The following is a 16,675-nucleotide window of genomic DNA, read 5'->3' as shown; positions in this document are numbered from 1 at the left end:
TAGACTCTCAAAAAAAACTTAATGCAATAAGTAAGGTGCATAGTAGTTTGCAAATCAAACGCAGAATCAATGCATATTTGTACTGCACAAATAATACATATTCTCTAGAAGGAAATATTTAATACGAAATATCTGGAGTTGACGTCTAAAAAGGAAAGCCAAAGCTAAAAAAACTCTTACTTCATCATTAGTACTATGAATTGTACGAAGTTCATGATGAACCCAGTAAGAGTTCAAAACGTCTACTTAATATGATAAACAGCATTTTAGTTCTGGCTTTCCGTTTTGGAAATATTTAATATTTCATAAAATTGACACAGCTTCCATGCATTACACAATTTTAGGCCATTGTTTTTCCTTTTTTATTTTAGCTTTTTTTTTCAAAAAAAGGCACACAAGAGCAGTGACTACAAAACAAAGACTACTATGAATTAAACACATGCAATTATTAGGAACACAAATCACAGATTTATTCATAATTCTGAGAATAAAAAGACTGGCCCATACTGTTAACATTGTCATGTTTGAAAAACATTTCGGCAACAACTTATGCCATCATCAGTTTGTATGAAGTGGTTGGTTTAATTCATATGGCGCGGTTATAAGTTTTACATATTATAAAAACTTAAATACATGTCCATTTTATTGCAAAACTTTATCCAATCACATTGAACTTCATTCCACGCTTCTGAAGTCTTTCAATCAATGTGGATTTGCAAAACATGGCACCAGGGGGGTACACTCCACCTTCTGTTGGAAGGTCCTGTTTCTCCTTCAGGATCACCACAGCACTCTGGACCATAATACGAGGGGTAACAACATAACCTGCCTCCTGCCCCCAAACTTCCACTGTCATTTTTTTATCTGTTCTCTCATGTCTCCCCAAGGCGTTGTTTCCTCTTTCACTATACCCTTCACAATACATTGTAAGAGTAAAAGAAGCCTCATCCATCTGCTGCTGAGATGGGCCTTCATGACTAAATATTCCAGCAGTGAAGAACTTTGGATGATTCAACAAGAGACGCCTCCCCCATGGCCTCATTGCCAAAAATTTGAAAAACCCTCCAAACAGCATCATCAAAAATACATTCCACATGCCAGTGATGCAACTGTACATTACATATTGCACTGGTGGCTTCTCTTCAGTTTCATGCAAAAAGCGTTGTGACCTTTTCACCACAGCTGGGTCTGCTCCCAAGAAGGGCATGGCATAAGCCTGCAAGTCTGAATGGTAATGAATACCACCTTTAGGTTTTGCTTTTGGGCCAACAGTTGGCAGTGGTTGATGATTAAAAGCCTTTCGAATTTTGCTTAGTGATTTTACATCACTGACCCCATGTACAGCACTTGCATAAGTGCCATAATGCCCAGCCATACCAGACTTACCAGAATGCATCTTTAAATAGCATTTAATGCTGTTTAGGATTCCATCAAACTTTTTTTCAGCAAAGACGACACCCATTTCACTTGGAACACTGTCAAAACCACATGCTCCCACAATATAAATGCCAGCATTTTCAGCACCTTTGTTGTATTTAAGCTGCATATTTTCCAAGAACTGGGGTTCTCCACAGATATCAACATAATTAGTTTTTGCTTCCACACATGCTTTTACCACAGGTTCACCAAAAAACCTGTAAGGCCCTACGCAGTCTAAAATTACTTTTGCCCGCTTGCACATCATCAGTAATGACTGGTAATCATCAATATCAGCAGCAATTTTTTGAATTTCTGGCTCATTTGGTGGAATACAACATCTGTTTTTCATTTGGTTCAAAACCTTCTCAAGCTTTCCCAAGCTCCGACCGGCAACTGCCCACTTTAGATTTTCTTCTTGGTTTACTACCATCATTTCTTCGACCACATACTGCCCAGTGAAGCCAGAAGCTCCAAATATAATGCAGTCAAATTCACGCTCTGAAGCCATTTTACAACTTTATATACAAAGCTTTCCAAATACAGATGAAATAACAGGTTAGTGTCACTTTTAAATCACACAGCCGCTACTTGCTTTGAGGCAATTAACCAGGTGCCAGGTAAGCACCTTTTCTTTAAGGATCACACAAAGTAATGGCCACTGTTGCAATGCTTCAAAAATTGTTTTTTTAGTACAATCAACATAAAAAGCATATATATATATTTGTTTTTGTGAACAAAATTATGAACATTTTCATAAAAATGCACAAATCATGCTGAATAAACAAAGTTTCATTTTGCACACAATGCATAAATCAAACAAATACAGAATTTATCATCTGATTATAACAGTAATATTTTTTGTTTTTCATTGCAAAAACAACACAGGTTCCAAATTTACATTTTTTAAGGCAGTTTTAAGAAAAACAACCACTAATAAGATTATATATTTTCTGAAGTTTTAATTTATTTTTTTTTCAAGAAAAAAAGAACACCTTAGCGCAGTGACTACCAAACAAAACATTCGTGAATTAAACATGTGTAAACAATCAGCGTACCATTGGTTCTGCATATTAAAGCAAACTATTGAAGACATGGGCATCCCATCTTATTGCAAAACATTATCCAATCACATTGAACTTCATTCCACGCTTCTGAAGTCTCTCAATCAATGTGGTTTTGCAAAACATGGCACCAGGGGGGTACACTCCACCTTCAGTTGGAAGGTCCTGTTTCTCCTTAAGGATCACCACAGCACTCTGGACCATAATACGAGGGGTAACAACATAACCTGCCTCCTGCCCCCAAACTTCCACTGTCATTTTTTTATCTGGTCTCTCATGTCTCCCCAAGGCATTGTTTCCTCTTTCACTATACCCTTCACAATACATTGTAAGAGTAAAAGAAGCCTCATCCATCTGCTGCTGAGATGGGCCTTCATGGCTAAATATTCCAGCAGTGAAGAACTTTGGATGATTCAACAAGAGACGCCTCCCCCATGGCCTCATTGCCAAGAATTTGAAAAACCCTCCAAACAGCATCATCAAAAATACATTCCACATGCCAGTGATGCAACTGTACATTACATATTGCACTGGTGGCTTCTCTTCAGTTTCATGCAAAAAGCGTTGTGACCTTTTCACCACAGCTGGGTCTGCTCCCAAGAAGGGCATGGCATAAGCCTGCAAGTCTGAATGGTAATGAATACCACCTTTAGGTTTTGCTTTTGGGCCAACAGTTGGCAGTGGTCGATGATTAAAAGCCTTTCGAATTTTGCTTAGAGATTTTACATCACTGACCCCATGTACAGCACTTGCATAAGTGCCATAATGCATAGCCATACCAGACTTACCAGAATGCATCTTTAAGTAGCATTTAATGCTGTTTAGGATTCCACCAAACTTTTTTTCAGCAAAGACAACACCCATTTCACTTGGAACACTGTCAAAACCACATGCTCCCACGATATAAATGCCACCTTTTTCTGCACCTTCATTGTATTTTAGCTGCATATTTTCCAAGAACTGGGGTTCTCCACATATATCAACATAATTAGTTTTTGCTTCCACACATGCTTTTACCACAGGTTCACCAAAAAACCTGTAAGGCCCTACGCAGTCTAAAATTACTTTTGCCCGCTTGCACATCATCAGTAATGACTGGTAATCTTCAATATCAGCAGCAATTTTTTGAATTTCTGGCTCATTTGGTGGAATACTGCATTTGCTTTTCATTTGGTTCAAAACCTTCTCAAGCTTTCCCAAGCTCCGACCTGCAACTGCCCACTTTAGGTTTTCTTGTTGGTTTACTACCATCATTTCTTCGACCACATACTGTCCAGTGAAGCCTGAAGCTCCAAAAATAATGCAGTCAAATTCACGTTCTGAAGCCATTTTGCAACACTACCTACAGCTCTATCAAACTAAAGGTAAAATGTTTAGAATAAGCGTAACATAATTCCCATACCAAAAAGCCGATCTGCTTGTTTCAGAAAAACGTTCACTTTGCGTCCATTGAACTAATTTTTGAATTCAAATTAAAAAATTAGGATGTAACTCGTGGTGCTTTCTAGAATCCTGATGTTTTGCAACATGTACGATCAAAGTCCAATTCATTTCTGTCATGACAGTCACGTGCTACACTCAACTTTTTTCCTAATGCCCGAACAATAGTTCATTCAGTGTTGTTTTTGAGACTTTTTGTTTTATATTTTATTCTCCTCAAAATACAATTCAGTTTTCGATGTTCCTAATATATTGTGTGTATCTTCCAATTTCATCAATAAAAATAAAACGAAATGTGCGTACAAAAAAATTATACAAGGTAATTTCCCCAAGTCGCTCCCGTATTGCACGTTACTGTAAGTTATTTCTATGTTGTGTCCTTTATTCTGTTGTTTAAAAATTAAAAGAAACTTAATTCGTAACTACATTAAATGGAACTGTATTTCATAAATATGTGTGCCTGCTTATCTATCAGTTAGCCCAGTGTCATAGTCACCAGCTGCACTGATGAGACTTTACTGGTCGAAACAGTGTTTCCACCTTGCATCATTGATTATTATTGCTCTTTTACACATAGAACTCTATTTTCTTTTTACTTACGTAAACTTCGTTTGTTGCAAAAACGACAATTTCAAGACAACTACAAAACCACTTGCAAATTGCAACAATGCATATTTTTTGGTTTTAATTAGGAAGAAATATGATATCATCTAGGCTAATTGACAATAATTTTTTATTAACACTGACAATTCTACAAAACAGCAAGAAAAAACGATGAGCATATTATCACCTGAATATGTCTTGAAAAACAGTGGTGAAGCAATAACTGACTTGCATTTTTGGAACTATGATAAAACTGACAATTCCAAACAATATCTACTGGCAGCATGTGGTGGTAAAGCAGGCACAGACCTTTGGAGTTTAAGCACCAGGCGGCCAATCTGCAACATACCTTCTGTTGGCGATGCGGCCACAACATCAGTGCACGGAATTGGAGATGGAATGGTTATTGCATTGGACAAACATGGAAACTTGAATATGACTGTCGTTGCTGATGGTGGTACAAAAACTGCTGTTTCACTGGTCACTCCAAACGTTGCATTTTGCAAAGCAGCAGTGATGGACCAAAGAGAAGGTAAAGTTTTTGTTGGTGTTCCTGGTGAAGGAAAATCAACCTTTAATGTCTGGGACTTACACAATTGCAAAATTGTGTCGCGACTTATTCCACCAGACTCCCTAACTCTTGGCATGCCAATGTCAGCAAAACTAATTAACGAAGACAAGATGCTTGCATGTGTTGGCTATGAAGATGGTTCAGTATTGCTATGGGATATTGTGGAGCACCAAGTACTTTCTGAAGCAGAAAGAATTTACAAAGAGCCTGTTATGTGCTTAGATATGCCCTCTGACTTTTTGTCAGGTGTATGTGGCTCAGCTACCAATACCATTTGCAAATGGGAATTCGTCCGAAGTGAAAAAGAATACTCTTACCAATGTTTAAAATCACAGGAACTTCCTAATGCTGGTATAGCATCGGTAAAAATTCGAACTGATTCGAAGATTTTCGCTACTGGTGGTTGGGATTATAAAACCCGCATTTTCAGTTGGAAAACTTGTAAGCCACTGGCTGTTTTGGAATATCACAAGGGCACTGTTCAAGCGTTATCTTTTTCAAAGCCCTTATGCAATGGAAAACAGCTTTTAGCTTGTGGTTCAAATGACAATAAAATCAGTATTTGGGATTTGTACAATTAGCACTGTGTCTGTTGTGCCATAAAATATTTTTATCCCATTTTTCGCCAATACTTTGTTTAATAAAAAAGCTTAGTCAAATCACTTTTTTTTTGCACGCAAGGTCACTACGCACATGAACAATAAACGTGGAACATGATGGCATGGACACCGATAAAACCAGAAGGGTTATCGAGTGAAGCGCCCATGTAACGGTGGTTAACTCACGGAAATGATAATGATATACTGCCATTTCCAACGTCAATAGTCTTACAAGGCATTATCGGGTTCTATGAAGGAGCAAATGGCAAGGGAAAGTCGAAAGATGTAAACACAAGAGAGCATTGGACTAGCGGCGATTAGTCACGCAGCAGGAGAAAATCCTTCGTATTGACAAGTGGTGAATATTATGCTTGTCACGCCCCCGAAACGCTGAGTCAGAAAAGCTTGGTAAATGTTTCGTAAGAGCGATTTTAAAGTCAGTCACGGAAAATCTAGATTCGAATAAGTGGAATTCAGTTTTGTTTTCAATTCTTTTATATCTTGTTTCTCCCACAGGCATTCCGCCGCCACTTACGTAAATCGGCATGAAGTCGCCTAATGAGGGGATTTGCTAAATTACCGGTTCTGCTTGCTGGAGAATTGCGCCCTGGCTGCCGTAATGGAAACCGATCCGTATTTCGCGTTACTTGTTCACTGAAACGTTGTTCCATCCCAGACTAACACTTAATATAGAGTTTGTTGCGACTTCAATGAAGACGTTGGATAGTTAACTTACAAGAGTATTCCCCAGACTAAATTATATGGCAGTGAATTCGGGGAACTTTGCTGCGTTGGCAAGGTGCCCTTTTACGGCGCCGTGGTTACCCTGAAGGACGTGCGAATTCGCTGGCACCAGTGAGTCACATTTGAACAGGTGCCGAACTTTTCTCAATCGTTGCTGTAGCGGAAGTCTTAGCCTATAAAGTACGTGCCATTGCCAGTTGGACGCTCATAAACAAATACAGCGAGCTTTGGGTATCAGTTTGCTGCGTTACCACAACTGACTTAGGGTTATTATAGCGATTAAAAACTTATTTGTGCAAAAAGCGGAAGAAACGTAATGTTGCGAACCATTTTATTGGATGTTGTATCTCTGTAACGTTTGGCGATAGTTGAGTATTGTGCAGGCATAACAACGCTCGTAAACGGTCCTGGACATGCGGTCGTTTTGAAACAAGATACCCGACGTCACGGTTGCGCTACATCGCTCTGGCATGACCGAAACGACAAAGAAAAGAGAGTTTTGTACGATTTGCAGGACTGCAGAAAGTGTCCAATCACTTTTTGTGCAGCTGCATAAACACTTAATGGGAAGAGCAGTTAGGATTGCATGACGGATTTTGGACTTTAATAACGCTGCAATTGCAATACTCATTGACACTTGTTCGTTTTTTAGATTTCGCCGCTTAGATAAAAATGCGATACTTGTTTTTGTCTGTCGCTGTTGTGGCAGTCCTCATAGCCACATCATGTGCAGCGCCTCCTGGGCGTCGCACCCGCCCCAGAGGGAACAGAAGAGGGAGAAACCGGAGAAACCAGTGGGGTCCAAGAGACTTTAGACGTATAAGAAACGCCGCACCTTTCGGCAAAATGGGCCCGGCAGGCCAGGGACCTTTTTCGAGCGTCTACTTGCAACCTCCACCGCAAAACTTGGCGGTCCCTTCGATTGGAATTCCAGGAACAGAACCGAGGTACGTGCGGCAGCAACGTTCTCAGCTTTCGGGCAATTTTGGCAAGAACCCTGTCCCACCGCGCCGAATGCGGCCAAGTTCTTTAAGCCAAAGTATCCCGGATGTTCCACCGGACCCAAGTCTGACCGCCCCTATCTCCGCCAACTTGCAGCAACTAACGCCGGACGCCAGAGAAGACATTGCACTGGTAATTGTTTGCTGCTCATATTTAAAACAATTACTTTTAATGTCGAAATGCACTAGTTTGTTGTCGAACTATTGGGCGTATCTCTGTCATCAGGGTAGGTCCAAAGAAATGCGGGGTCCGATTAAAAAAAGAATACGAGGCGCGTATTTCACCTAAAATACTGATCAATTATAGTTGACATTGTTTCGACCCTTATGGTAAATTTGTGGTCCCTCTTTTAAGCACGGTTCCAATTTTGCTAAATGGGTTGAACGGCCCTGTAACTCATTAAGGCTTGTTGAAGAAAAATTGGGGCCTGATTTAGAAAAAAAATATTTTGGTGACATCTCTCGCCCGACTTAGGTTTTTTGCTAAACAATAATGTTGTCCTAAGTTAAATTATGGGCCCTTTTCAAGTGCTGGGTCTAATTTGATTAATTGGGCAAATGTTCCAAGGTCTTGTGTCCTTCATATCGTAGAGCAAGGTCCTCGTTTATTTTAAATAATCGCTTTTTGACAGAAATTTTTCGTGACGCTGAACTACACACAAAATGATCTCGTGGACAAGGCCGACCTCATATCGCAAATGCAACGTAACTACGGGATTCCGGTAACAGGTACGTGGCCTTCGCATTTGGGCATGAGGCTCGCATGAAGAAGATACGATCCATAGATATCATAAATAAACTAATCGAAACGCACCGGTAAAATAATTCTTGCCGGCAAGACGTTCTGGTACCGATTCAACCTCTGGTGTGTTCCATATAATAATGAGAAACGTTAATTTAGTAAATTTATTCACTGATTTAAGAAATATCACCTTATATGTACGAAAACACATTGGTTTATTTTTTCCTACAAATTCAATCCTTCCGCTAAGCTTTTTTTTTTACTTTCGACACTGATTATACGAAATATATCTGCAACAGTGGGCGTTGCTCTGTATTGCAGGTACTTTGGACGACGAAACAGTCGCAAAAATGATGCTACCTCGATGCGGATACCCTGACCAACCAGCCGCATACAGACTGTTCCCGAACAGAGAACACTGGACAACCAACACCGTCACTTACAAGTAAGAAAGCTCGATGTTTTGGGATACGAAAAGACCCAACGACACCGGTTTATTCGATGCAAGATTTGATGTTTCGGTTTGGTGCTGTTATGTGACAATACCTTAATTCAATACCCACGCATACTACAATATGCACGATTATGATTTTTGTTTAATATTGAGCAATTCGCTCAAACGGCAACACCACGTCAGGAAAAAAAAATTATTCCTTTAAAAGAAAAACATGTATCTTTAAAATAATATCAAAAAAATTCGAGACTCTCTACATAAAAGGAATGATTTAGTTGGTGTCAACAAAAGCGCACAATTCTTGCTCCCGCATCACCTGCCATTTATACCGCTTATAGTGTATTACAGCTGTAATTCCCCCCGCAGGGTCACTGTATTTAATTTTCATTGCTAGTGAATTCCTTGCCAGTGCAAAAGAGGGATTTTTGGTGTTGCCTAAAAGGTCGACCATTGTATAAACCCTAAAAACCCCAGCCATGAATCGAAGAGCATCGCCGTGGACAGAGCACGCCTGGAAACGGTCATGTTTCCTTCCATTCACGCCAGTGCTCGCAAATCTTATTCACCTCCACACGATTCCACCTCACCTGACTGCGTGCGTCAGTGGGGATGACGTCATGCATTTGCTATCTCCTTTTCCTTGTTGTTTTGCAAAATGGCAACGACTTTACTTGAGCCGTTTATTAAGATAGGATTTTTTTTAATTGATGCAACACATTTAGAACGTATATGTTTGAATACAAATGCCCAAAGCTTGAAAGTTACAAAAAAACATAATTTTCCCAAATGTTTCAACAGAGCTGTGTCAGATAAGCTAATGAGCAGATCTGTCCTTAAATCAAATTGCATTTGCGCAAGAAAAACAACCACGCAGATGAACAATACACAAAAAAATAAAATAACATAGGCACCGATAAAATCATGAAGGTTGGCTAAAATATGTGCTAATGCAACCCCCGATGTTGGATTGTTCATCTCTCTCTGCCTCCAAACCATTTGCGCAAACATCCTGGCATCTGCGGGTGATTCATGACTCACACCTGTTGACGTCGCTCACCACTTATCACGTGGTCTGCGCAGAACGCTTGTCAACAAACTCAATAAATGTACCGAGCGCATAGAGGCGCCAAGTACCGGTTATTGCTTGTTTCTTGCACCTAATCCTTGCCAGGTACCCAATTGATTGGATGCCCTGGTGATAAGGGTGGCATTGACGTGACTCGTAACCTTGTGATGTTTTTTAGAAACAGTCGCGCGTTTTTAAACCTGAATCAAGTTCCCGAGTCATTTCTTTGTGGAAGATTTTGATTTTCGCCTAATTTATACCACAATTCTCTAGGCGGTCAAATGCAATAAAGTAATAATTACCTTGCATTCAAACACAGCGTTTGTACGTGTAGAACTTGTCTTTCTTCAAAATAGTTTGGCCTATTTTGCCCGGCAAAGTTTTCAAATAGAACATTTGTGTGCAGGATTAAAGGTTACACGCCGGACATGAGTCCGTGTCTTGTTCGCAACACCTTCAAGAAGGCATTCAGGGTTTGGGAGGAAGTGGTCGAACTTAACTTTGAGGAATCGGAGGACGACAACGCCGACATAATCATTTACTTCGGATACGGTAAAAGAAAAACGTTGAAACACAAAAAAAGGAAATTACCTATACTAGTTGCAATGAAAATGTTTTAACCTCATGAAATCAAAACCTGATTAGCAACACTTTTTTGGCGTCAAATATTACTATGATAACTTTTAAATAAGAACAGATGATGCTTAATAAAGCGAAGCATGTATTCTGAAAATTGAATGGCCACAATGTTATTATAGTAACTATACTAATGGAATATATTTGGAAAACTACTTATGTACACGACTAGTTATAGTAAGTAATTGTTTCAAATATTGTACTATTATATACAGTTATTCACCCGCACTTTGTTCTCTTTAATGGCCCTGGAAACATGTACAGGTCGAATTAATAAAATTATTTCATCTAAAATCATACGAAACAAAACATAAACTATCAAAAACCTTAACAACGGTGTTCGCGACAAAGTATTCAACTTTTGCAACACATTTGAACAACATGCAATCAAACACTGAATCGTCACAAATGCTCATGCCTGGCGAATGAGAACTTGTGAATAAGGAATACCTCACTGTGTGTAGGTGAGCACGGCGACGGTTACCCGTTTGATTCTGCCAACGGCCTCCTTGCCCATGCTTTTACCGCCGGCACAAGCGCTCTTGCCGGCGACACTCACTTCGACGAAGCTGAGTTCTGGACACTTGGGGAAGGCAGAGGTATAAAATATATTGCAAAAATTAGTGATACAAACTAAGGTAAAATAAATGTAAAAATTAGTGTTTTTTTGCGAAACCTCACTCAATAAATATGTAGCTGATAGAGGATAGCCGTTTATTATAAAGATCCTTATATATTGCCGTTATATGATAAATCCTATTGCAAACATGCTTTATAGGTTTGGACTCTGTCGTTGTTTCTGCAATAGAAAACTCACGATTATGCAGCTCTATAACGCTCCATATTAAATGATAGTTTTACAACCTACATATATAAAATAGTAAAATCTCCGTCTGAAACCTTCTATTAAAACTATTAATTCTAAAATTAATTTTGAATTTTACTTTTAGTTTTCTCCACCTATTACGGCAACAGCGACGGGGCCCCGTGCGTGTTTCCATTCGTCTTCCAGGATCGCGAATATACGACATGCACAACTGACGGAAGGAGCGACGGCTTGAACTGGTGTGCTACTGTACCGAACTTCGACACCGAAGCTAAATTTGGATTCTGCCCGCATGAAAGTGAGTAACGGCATACTATAGTACATATATGTGCTGCTGTTTCTCCCAGACATGCAGTTTGCGTATATTTTTTTGCCAGAAGGTCAGTGCTATTGTAAATAACATATGAGTACATTTTGAAAGTGGCCTCAGAGCTAAAGGAATTGTTAGGAACTGCTTTGCTTGGTTCTGACCGCCCTTATTGCCCGGGGGCAATGTTACACCAATACAGTTTTATTTAACTACCGACGCCCACGATTTTACGTTTTGGCTGTCGTATAATGCACATGTGCAGACTATAATGTATGTTGTTTTCCTAATTGCATTCTTGTTCCACACTAAAGTGTAAAAAAATTGCGTAATAACTCATACATTACGTGTGTAAAAACTCAAGCACACTAACTGTGTAACAACTCAAGCATTAACACTTTATAGTAAGTCTGGAATTCCAAACCATGTTTTCCGATTTTCAAGAACTGTTCACCTACGGCGGAAACGCGAATGGGGATCCGTGCGTATTTCCTTTCAATTTCCTCGGCACTTCGTACGATGGCTGCACGACAGACGGGCGTCAGGACGGTTACAGGTGGTGTGCTACAACCAGCGACTTTGACGTCGACAAGAAGTGGGCTTTTTGTCCAGATAGAGGTAGATCAATTATTTTCCGACTAAAGCAGCGACCTTAGTAACGTAATGCTTTTCTCTTGTGTATAAAGGTAGAAAACAGAAAACCTCGTGTTGTTTCAGTAAATTTGATTGCGAGATGCTAAAAGTTACATTTCGACCGTTTTTAGGTTCCAATGGTGCAATGTCTTGTCTGTCCTGTAGATCGTTTTTTAATTTTGCGAAGTTCGCCTGTAGCCTTGTGGTGTTATTAATAAACGCAGCGGTTATAAGTTTAACTGGTTGCCTGTCCTTTTTCAAAAAACTCATCCATCAAAATTTAAAATCTATGTTTGCATCAGTATTTAAGGTTGCACACCGGACAATTCCTTAACTGTCAATGGTACCTTTCTTAAATATTTCCAATTATTATTGTTTCAGCTCAGGGAACCACGGGAGGCAACGCCAACGGCGCGTCTTGTCACTTCCCGTTCATCTTCAATGGCGAGGAGTACTTGGACTGTACCACAGTGGGCAGGTCGGACTTTAAGCACTGGTGCGCTACAACCGCTAACTACGATACAGATAAAGAATGGGGAATGTGCCAAGGAGACGGTTACAGCCTTTTCTTGGTCGCAACCCACGAATTCGGACATGCCATTGGCTTGGACCACTCCTCTGATTCGAGCGCCCTTATGTATCCTACGTGAGTGTTTTGAAACGTTTTTTTGCGACGTAGGAGAAGTTGTCGGTGAGGCGAGCTGTATTCGAAAGGCTGTTTTAATATTTTTCAGTTGATTACTGTGCCTAATAGCAGCGTAGCGCAAAGAAAATGATCAGTAAAATCCATGCACTTTTTTCAACACAAACTTTGTGCTGCTGTGACTTGCTGGTTCAACACCGTTATAAATTGAGTAAGCCCGAAAACACCGGTTAAAGTGACATGTTATAAATCGGAACAGTGTTCACCGTTTGCAGCTCACTGGTCATTAATGCTCATTTTCTTTTAAGGGAGACAAATAAATTGAACAACGATCCTTGTTTTTGTTCTACATTAGCCAACGACTAACCTATCTTTCGCGAACGCAGCTATCATTTCGAGAGGAACTTCCAACTTCCGACCGACGACAAGAATGGCGCCCGTGCTTTATACCAGCCCAGAACTTCGCGTCTCAGGCCTTTGAAATTGGAAAAGTGCGGCGGCGATCTACAGGAAACAGAGAGTAAGCAAAACGCCGTTGTTAAAGATTGCCTTTTTGTGACACGCCTACAGTACGAAATATATCAGTTGCTGAAAACGAATAAGTAATACAGCTAATAACGTTGAGTGACCTGTAGCCAGGGGTCACTGTTTTGGTAACTGCTGCTTGTAACTGGGAAAATACTTACCTGGCGAAAAGCCCTACCCATGCAGAAGCGAACTTATAGGTGGGACACTCTATGGCCGAGCAACTGCTCGAAGACCAATAGTATCGTCCTCTTTTCTCACGAAAGTAATGTAAAAATAATTCCTACTATATTTTGGAGCGCTACCGTTGCGTAACTGATTTTTTTTCAAAGCGCCCACTGGCGGACAAACGACCACAGCGCCACCGGCGACGACCAGACCACCGACAACACCCAGGGTGACCACAGATAACATCTGTGATTTGTCGCGTTTTGATGCTATGCTTCTCTATAGAGGAGAGATTTTCATATTCAAGGTAAGCGGTATCACAAACGAGTGTTTTAAAATGAAAATTGCCTTACTAGAGCATTAAGAGAGCAATTTATCTGTTGCGTAACGCACCATATTGCTTGAATATTAGTTTAGTTCACTGCAATTTTATGATTTCCTGCAAATTGTGGCATGTTAGTAATCGTGTCATGTGTCACCAGTTTCCCCCTAACAGAATGTCCACTTAACGCCGTTCTGCCACGTGCAAACAGCTTCCAATATTTCGCAACGACCTCTTTGCGTTAACAATTCAATTTTTGGTACAGGGTACTCAACTCTGGAGAATGACAAAAACACTGGAAAGGAAGACTGGACCGTTCACCATCAACCAGCAATTTCCCGGCCTTTCTAGCACCATAGATGCCGCTTATGTAAAACCTGGTGCTGTGGACGACATCGTCTTCTTCGCAGGTACGGTCAAAGCTACGGCGTGTATAGTCCAATTTTGAGAACTGCGTTTTCCATATAAGGTGCATACACACACAATAGCGGGTGCCTTTGTCAATGTTTTTTTCTATCCACAACATTATTGTTATATGCAGGTGGTATATACTGAGACAGTTAATGTAATCTTGAACAAATGCAAAAGGGAAATATCCACCCCCAACGTGACAAGCTAACACGTAACATTTTGACCCAACATTGAAAATTGGCATTTAGGTTCGCTCGCCAAATAATGACCTGCGCTACCTCATTTGGTAGCATGAAACATTTCTGCGTATTATAGTTTGATTCCTTTTGTTTTATGTGAAAACATGAAACCAATACTGGTTCAAGCTCAAAGAAAAACCCCAAAACTAAAATTAAGAATAACAAGCGCTAATATAAGAAGTGGTGTTGTGGCCCAGCATGTTCACACTTCGCACAAAGTTTGTTGCTCCGTGCAAAAATGAAATATGGCTTTGGCCAACAAACATCACATTTGTTTTGTGTTCAAAAATACATTCACGTTATTTTTCTCTCCAGGGCGGAAGTACTACGTGTACAATGGCTTCGTGTTGCGTCCGGGTTACCCCAAACCCCTAACCAAGATGGGATTCCCCTCCAGTACCCCACGTATCGACGCGTCACTAAACTGGCTCCGATCCAAAGATAGAAGACGAACTTACCTTTTCGTTGGAGATCAGTATTTCCGGTAAAAGAGCGTTAACTATTGACACAGAGTAATTGCCACAAAGTAAACAACTTCAAACGAAATTGCTTCTCTATTGTAGACCTACGCGCAAGTTCAACGCACACACTATAGCTTTCGCGAATTCAGCAACCATAAAACTACTTTGTTTGCAGATATAATGAACAAAAAGAAAAAATGGACGGGGGTTACCCAAAGCCAACGTCCGCCTGGGTAGGCCTGCCCACACCAGTCCATGCCAGTATGGAAGATCCTTCCAGAAAAAGTAAGTTTCCCAACAACGTTCTATATGTTGGAAAGCCAAGTCGGATGATTGCAATGATATATCAATACAAAAGTAATCGTCTTTTGCGAACCATCAAGACGTTTTGTTTGATTTAAACCACGTTCAATGTTTTTGTAGCACTGAAAGGCAACCTTCTAATACTACAGGTCCGCTAGGTCCCATCTTCTAATGTTATAACTGTTCAGCTTGACGTGCGTGCCCTGTGTTATGTACTCGAGTATTATAAAGTTGGATCTAGAGGACCTGTAGTATTAGAAGACTGGGCCTAGCGAGCCTGTAGTATTAGAAGGTACTCGTTTTTGTAGCATTGGAATGCTATAATAATCTACTGCTGTTTGATGCATTTTTAGAATACAGCGATATTTGCCCATGAATAATCTCAGTTAACCAATACAAAATGCCAGTTTATCATTAATTGTCACTGTTTCTCGAGGTATTTGCCTTTTGCAGACCTATCTGTAACCAATCGTTTTTGGTAACGGACAGTAAGTTTGGCAACAAAACTATGGGAAACAGATAACGCTGATTTTCGTGCCGAATGCTTTGCATGCCGGGACATAACAAAACAATGAATTTTCCCACAGAAATGTCCATGTTCGCGAGAGGCTCCACCTTGTACATGCTAAACAACTATCGCGTGGAAGTGCTGGAGCACGAGCCGTTGGGTGTATGGCTGGGCTGCAACCCACGCCAGCCTGGCGCCTTGCCTCTGCGCAGTGGTGTCCGGGAAAGGAATTCACCGTGAAAGTCTCAGCAGCTGTCGTTTGCCTTATCTTTGCCGCTTTTTAACGAATGTTTGCTTGTTCTTTTCTGGTCATCTCTTTCGGTCACCCGCGTGTGCGCAAACCGTATATTGTTGACGTCCACCTTTGGTCCGCGCCGTGCCTTGTTTTTTCTGACTTCGCTCGCGTCGAAAAGCATCTGTGTCGCAAGTTAGGCTGTTGATCTATACGACTAAAAAGCGACAACGTCCAACAAGAATAAACTCTAATCCACAGATGTTGCAATATTTTATGTGTTAAATTACACTTCTGCGTTCATGTTCACGTCCTAACACGACAAAAATTCCCGTGCAAAATCTTTCAAGCTTGTTTTGTCTTCGGACGTCACCTGTAGTATCCATAATTCAGGGCCACACATTCACCGCTTATTTTAGCTTTTCGCATAGCATTTGTCCCTGTAGATCCCCAGTTCGCTGGAAACACTCATAAACTTTGTTCCATAATGCCTGAATTATTACGGGTGTACAGAGTGTCAATATCTTATCGATGCCCTTCATTTTCATCCCTTTTAAAGCCGATCACCATGCAACCGCCCAAAGTAACTTCCCCGCAACCACCTGGGGCCGTATTTATACTTTGTCCGACCAAATCTGTCCACGTGCCGTAACCAAGTTTGAAATGAGTCGCGCCACTAACTTTGTAAACACCCGATTCTTCGCTGTGTGTAAATAAATCACCAAGTGCCAAAATAGAAAACATTGTCGTCGTCCTAATAA

At 40.5% G+C, this 16,675-nt stretch overlaps 3 protein-coding genes and 1 pseudogene across 3 annotated transcripts; 2 read left to right on the top strand and 2 right to left on the bottom strand.

Annotated features, from left to right (window-relative positions):
* Positions 1-395: 395 nt before the first annotated feature.
* LOC145905659 (saccharopine dehydrogenase-like oxidoreductase pseudogene) lies at positions 396-1,929 on the bottom strand (annotated as a pseudogene).
* Positions 1,930-2,535: 606 nt separating this feature from the next.
* Positions 2,536-3,834, bottom strand: LOC145905658 (saccharopine dehydrogenase-like oxidoreductase). The gene has a single exon (XM_082992915.1). The coding sequence runs from the start codon at positions 3,807-3,809 to the stop codon at positions 2,538-2,540; it is 1,272 nt and encodes a 423-aa protein (XP_082849041.1). The 5' UTR covers positions 3,810-3,834; the 3' UTR covers positions 2,536-2,537.
* Positions 3,835-4,616: 782 nt separating this feature from the next.
* Positions 4,617-5,675, top strand: LOC145906427 (guanine nucleotide-binding protein subunit beta-like protein 1). The gene has a single exon (XM_082993844.1). It carries the CDS (start codon positions 4,695-4,697, stop codon positions 5,673-5,675), a length of 981 nt encoding a protein of 326 aa, XP_082849970.1. The 5' UTR covers positions 4,617-4,694.
* Positions 5,676-7,093: 1,418 nt separating this feature from the next.
* LOC145905788 (72 kDa type IV collagenase-like) lies at positions 7,094-16,219 on the top strand. The gene is made up of 14 exons (XM_082993076.1): positions 7,094-7,571; positions 8,071-8,167; positions 8,502-8,625; positions 10,107-10,252; positions 10,801-10,935; positions 11,287-11,460; positions 11,914-12,087; positions 12,484-12,748; positions 13,132-13,265; positions 13,603-13,745; positions 14,026-14,170; positions 14,726-14,894; positions 15,047-15,156; positions 15,762-16,219. The coding sequence occupies exons 1-14, from the start codon at positions 7,110-7,112 to the stop codon at positions 15,920-15,922; spliced, it is 2,439 nt and encodes an 812-aa protein (XP_082849202.1). The 5' UTR covers positions 7,094-7,109; the 3' UTR covers positions 15,923-16,219.
* Positions 16,220-16,675: the final 456 nt, after the last annotated feature.

The sequence above is a fragment of the Ascidia mentula genome, chromosome 6, assembly GCF_947561715.1.
Source record: "Ascidia mentula chromosome 6, kaAscMent1.1, whole genome shotgun sequence".
Taxonomy (NCBI): Eukaryota; Metazoa; Chordata; class Ascidiacea; order Phlebobranchia; family Ascidiidae; genus Ascidia; species Ascidia mentula.
The sequence above is the reverse complement of the archived record's forward strand: the minus strand, read 5'-3'. Positions and strand labels throughout refer to the sequence as shown.